At 31.6% G+C, this 4,729-nt stretch overlaps 2 protein-coding genes across 2 annotated transcripts; both read right to left on the reverse strand.

The window, feature by feature from the left end:
* Positions 1 to 2,132: 2,132 nt before the first annotated feature.
* On the reverse strand, positions 2,133 to 4,032 carry LOC109340504 (protein FAR1-RELATED SEQUENCE 5-like). The gene is made up of 2 exons (XM_019578216.1): positions 2,329 to 4,032; positions 2,133 to 2,237 (listed from the first exon to the last, which is right to left on the reverse strand). Exons 1-2 carry the CDS (start codon positions 4,030 to 4,032, stop codon positions 2,133 to 2,135), a joined length of 1,809 nt encoding a protein of 602 aa, XP_019433761.1.
* On the reverse strand, positions 4,032 to 4,556 carry LOC109340505 (protein FAR1-RELATED SEQUENCE 5-like). The gene has a single exon (XM_019578217.1). The coding sequence runs from the start codon at positions 4,554 to 4,556 to the stop codon at positions 4,032 to 4,034; it is 525 nt and encodes a 174-aa protein (XP_019433762.1).
* Between the last annotated feature and the right edge of the window lie 173 nt (positions 4,557 to 4,729).

The following is a 4,729-nucleotide window of genomic DNA, read 5'->3' on the forward strand; positions in this document are numbered from 1 at the left end:
AATGAAGGTATTGATTTTTATTTAAGGACTTGTTATTAATTTTTTATTATCAGTATGTATGGATTAAAGAAAATGACAAACTTACTTTTCTCTTAACTTTCCTTAAAGTTTTTTTTATTTGGTTTTGAAGTTTTGGATTTTCATTATATGGGTAAAGCATTGTAAGTCATTTTGCAATTACATATCTAAGTTTGGCTGGAAATAATTGTTCTTTAGTCATATTGTTATGTATTATGACAATACTTGCAATTGTTCATAGTAAGGTGTCAAATGCATTACTGTTTAGTAATTCTTGTAAATGTTTTTTAACATTGCTCACCATGTGTTTGACATAATACCTAAATATGAAAAAAAATCACTTTATGAGTTTTTCTTTGTGTTTGTGACTAACTTTGTGTTAAATTTCAATAGTTAGTGCAAACCATTAACTTTATTAAAATCAAAATATTTTTCAGGTCATGCATATTGAAGAAGAAACTAATGATGAAAATAATAGGAAGGAAATTATTGAGTATTCTCCAGATATGATTTCTGTTCATTCAAAATTTTCAGAAGAAGTCATTCCTAGAATAGGAATGGAGTTTATGTCAGAGGATTCCGCTTATGACTTTTACAAAAGATATGCTAGAATGGTTGGTTTTGGAACTAGATTGAGCAAATCTCACAAAGACAATGAGCGGAGAACTGAATCTTCTTCAATGTAAAAGCAAATGAACATCTAACATATCAATAACATTATGTCTGATATTTCAACTTTGGAGCTGTACAACTCATTAGTTTTACATTGATGTAATAAACAATTTGCTTTCTTAATCCAATTCTTTGTGTGTCTCCTTTATTTAAGTAAGAGCAAGTTTTGACTATGTCTGAAATTTCAAGATTTAACTAAGAATTTGGTACATTGCCAACATAAATCAATACAACAAAATTTTTAACAACATCCAAATTTCACAACCAAACAACATCAAATTCATACTTAAAAAATCTATTTCTATACCAAACTACATCACTGTCATGTGTTGGGCAATGTTCATTTCAAGTTTGTAATTTATATATATATATATATATATATATATATATATATATATGCCACTTTGTGTTAAATTACTTTATTCTATTAATGCTAAATTTGTTCTTTCTTTTATGGCAGGAGATCTGGTTCATTGTGAATTCAAAAGTATATTGATAACATCAAATCAATGCTAATGGGTCTCGGAGAACTGAATCTTCTTCAATGTAAAAGCAAATGAACATCTAACATATCAATAACATTATGTGTGATATTTCAACTTTGGAGTTGTACAACTCATTAGTTTTACATTGATGTAATAAACAATTTGCTTTCTTAATCCAATTCTTTGTGTGTCTCCTTTATTTAAGTAAGAGCAAGTTTTGACTATGTCTGAAATTTCAAGATTTAACTAAGAATTTAGTACATTGCCAACATAAATCAATACAACAAAATCTTTAACAACATCCAAATTTCACAACCAAACAACATCAAATTCATACTTAAAAAATCTATTTCTATACCAAACTACATCACTGTCATGTGTTGGGCAATGTTCATTTCAAGTTTGTAATTTATATATATATATATATGCCATTATTTGAGCTATTAGTATGAAAATACATGAGAAGGCAGAATGACTAATACAAAATTGTTTAATCCTTTGACCAATGCTATAGCAACTTCAAATAGAAGTAAAGTCCAACCAAATTCTGCTTGATTCCTTCTCTTTGAAGTCTAAACACAATTTTCACGATAATATCCATAGACCAACAAACAAATAAATTCTCTGTTTTGATTCCATAATTCAATTGGTTGGACAAATGCAAATTTTATTACCACATTCATGAACAACCATGGTAACAATACAAATTTCACAAGACTTTATAAGCATCACAAGTTTATAAGTATTAATCTGTCGTTCATTCAAATATTGAATTCTAAAAAAAAAACCAGCCTCATGAGATCACTGCTTGCCAAAATTGAGCAACATCGAAGATATAAAATGGTGCCTCATGAGTTTATAAGCCAGGTCTTCAATAATTACTATAAAGAAGGCTTACATAAATATATTTGCTTAAAAATAGAGAAAAAACAGCAACAAACAGTACAACTGCTTAATCTAGTTATTTGGACCAATATCCTTGAAAGCATTAATTTGTTCCTCACCCATATCAGACATAACAGAAACAACAAGGTTGTTACCCTCAACAAATCCATCATTTATCTGCATAGACCAGTCAATTATAAGTATATATATATACCCAGTTAGATAAATATATATAGTATTGTAAAAATTTCATATTAAAAATAAATACCTGTGCATTTGATGTAGAACAATGAGGTTTCTTGTTCCTTTTGCCCTTCTCCAATGAACTTTTGAAACGCGCAGAGCCATTGCCACGACCACAACTCCTTCCAAGGCCACCTTTCCCTCGACCTCTTCCTTTAATTTTGATTCCCCTCACTTTGGTAGTATTAGTGTCACAATGCTCTTCAATATCTTTGACTGCTCTTTCTTCATTATCCAAAATACTAGTGTCAACTTCACCAACTTTTCCACAAGATAATTCCTTAAGATATGTCTCTACTTGTGCAAGTGACTTGTCATAAACATCCAAGGAAAATTTATATGTGTCTTCACTTTGACTAGCTCTTCTTGTAAAATATGTAAACAGAAGATCCAAATCATTACACCTTATTTTAGAACGTAATTTTGGATCTGCAGGCATAACAAGTTCCTTTTTGTCACGCAACTCCTTAATCTTTGCCTCCTTTGTCCATCTTTTAATAATATATTGGTTTGGAATCATTGTCACATTCCTCGAGCAAAGAACTTTTAACACATGAGAACATAAAATTCCAACAAACTGAAATTTATTACAACTACATGAAACACTAACAGTTGTTGGGTTAAAAGTAACCCAATGCTGAAATTTTTTCATAGGCGGGATAACTTTATAGTTGTATGTCGTACCCATAGTATGAACATCTTCTATCACACAATCCCATGCTTTCCAAGTTTCTAATTGGAACAATTCAAACACTTCTGGTGTATAAATAGTTGCTGCATGCTTTAATATTTGTACCGAATAAGGGAGAGCTGGAGAGCTATGAAAAGTCTTGAAATCAGCCACCAACTCACTATAACGCCTATCATCAAGGATACGTTCGAAGTGTTGAAAAAATTGTAACAAATGACTTTTGTAGTTAATATATCTCTTTGTTTGAGAATTCATACTTTCACTTCGTTGTGTAGTACTCATATCAGCACAAAATGTTTGTCTACCATAAACAAGCGCCCACTTTTCCCTCAAAGTAAACAATGATTTCAACCAATCATTGTCAGTTAAGTTGTACTTTTTCAACATTTCATCCCATGCATTTAAGAAATCAACTTCATCATCATGATCATAAACACAACTACTAAAGTCACGAGCAAAGTACTTGTGTTCCTCAAACACATGGTGAAGATGTTTTGCAGCATTCTGGTATATATGCCAAATACAAAGTCGATGATATGTGGTGCTTGGCCACTGAGAAGCTAGTGCGTTTGCCATTGCTTGATCTTGATCAGTGAGAATTGTTGTAGGCCTCTTTCCATTCATTGCTTTTACAAATGTGTTGAACAACCACTTGAAAGTTTCTGCTGTCTCATCGTATAACAATGCAGCACCAAAAACAGTTGTTTGTCTATGGTGATTAACTCCAACAAGCAAAGCAAAGGGACACCCTTCTTTGTTTTTCTTGTAAGTGGTGTCAAAGCTAACAACATCGCCAAAATAGCCATAATCATATATCATTTGTGCATCTGCCCAGAAAATATTAGTAATTAAGTCATCAACATCCACTTGTATGGCATAAAAAAACTTGGGATCTTCAGTTTGCTTGCGTTGTAAATATTCAAGCACTCCACCAGTGTCTCCTACTTGTATCTCTTTTGAACGTTTTGTCTTCAAATAATTATCACAATCCATATGTAGAAAACCAAGATGTTGTCTCCCTCCAGCTCTTCTACTCATTAATTCCATATTTTTTTAGGTGTAATTCCAGAGTTGCATGCCATGTCAATTTCAATGGCTTGAGCAATGGAAATTTGTCTATGTGCACGAAATAAATGAGTTTTTGATGGGCTTGCCAATACATGATTATGACATGGCTCAAACTTGATGACACGTAGTCTTCCATTAACACGCCTACTCACTTTCATTAATGCTAGGCAACCAAATCTTGTCTCAGCTCTATGTTGCTTCACATAAGCAAACCTTTTGTCTTTTTCCCTAGTACCTTGACAGGAGCAACAAAATATCCTATCCAAAATAATTCCCTCATTGTCTTTGTGAGATTTGCTCAATCTAGTTCCAAAACCAACCATTCTAGCATATCTTTTGTAAAAGTCATAAGCGGAATCCTCTGACATAAACTCCATTCCTATTCTAGGAATGACTTCTTCTGAAAATTTTGAATGAACAGAAATCATATCTGGAGAATACTCAATAATTTCCTTCCTATTATTTTCATCATTAGTTTCTTCTTCAATATGCATGACCTGAAAAATATTTTGATTTTAATAAAGTTAATGGTTTGCACTACGTATTGAAATTTAACACAAAGTTAGTCATAAACACAAAGAAAAACTCATAAAGTGATTTTTTTTTCATATTTAGGTATTATGTCAAACACATGGTGAGCAATGTTAAAAAACATTTACAAGAATTA

This window comes from Lupinus angustifolius, unplaced genomic scaffold (genome assembly GCF_001865875.1).
Source record: "Lupinus angustifolius cultivar Tanjil unplaced genomic scaffold, LupAngTanjil_v1.0 Scaffold_182_8, whole genome shotgun sequence".
In the NCBI taxonomy this organism is placed as follows: domain Eukaryota; kingdom Viridiplantae; phylum Streptophyta; class Magnoliopsida; order Fabales; family Fabaceae; genus Lupinus; species Lupinus angustifolius.

What these genes read in the sequence shown, in the direction of transcription:
- LOC109340504 (XM_019578216.1), bottom strand. Translation starts at nt 4,032, where the DNA reads ATGAGTAGAAGAGCTGGAGGGAGACAACATCTTGGTTTTCTACATATG. An exon ending in GTTCTACATCAAATGCACAG is followed by an intron (nt 2,238 to 2,328) that starts GTATTTATTTTT and finishes TGGTCTATGCAG; the next exon opens with ATAAATGATGGATTTGTTGA.
- LOC109340505 (XM_019578217.1), bottom strand. Translation starts at nt 4,556, where the DNA reads ATGCATATTGAAGAAGAAACTAATGATGAAAATAATAGGAAGGAAATT.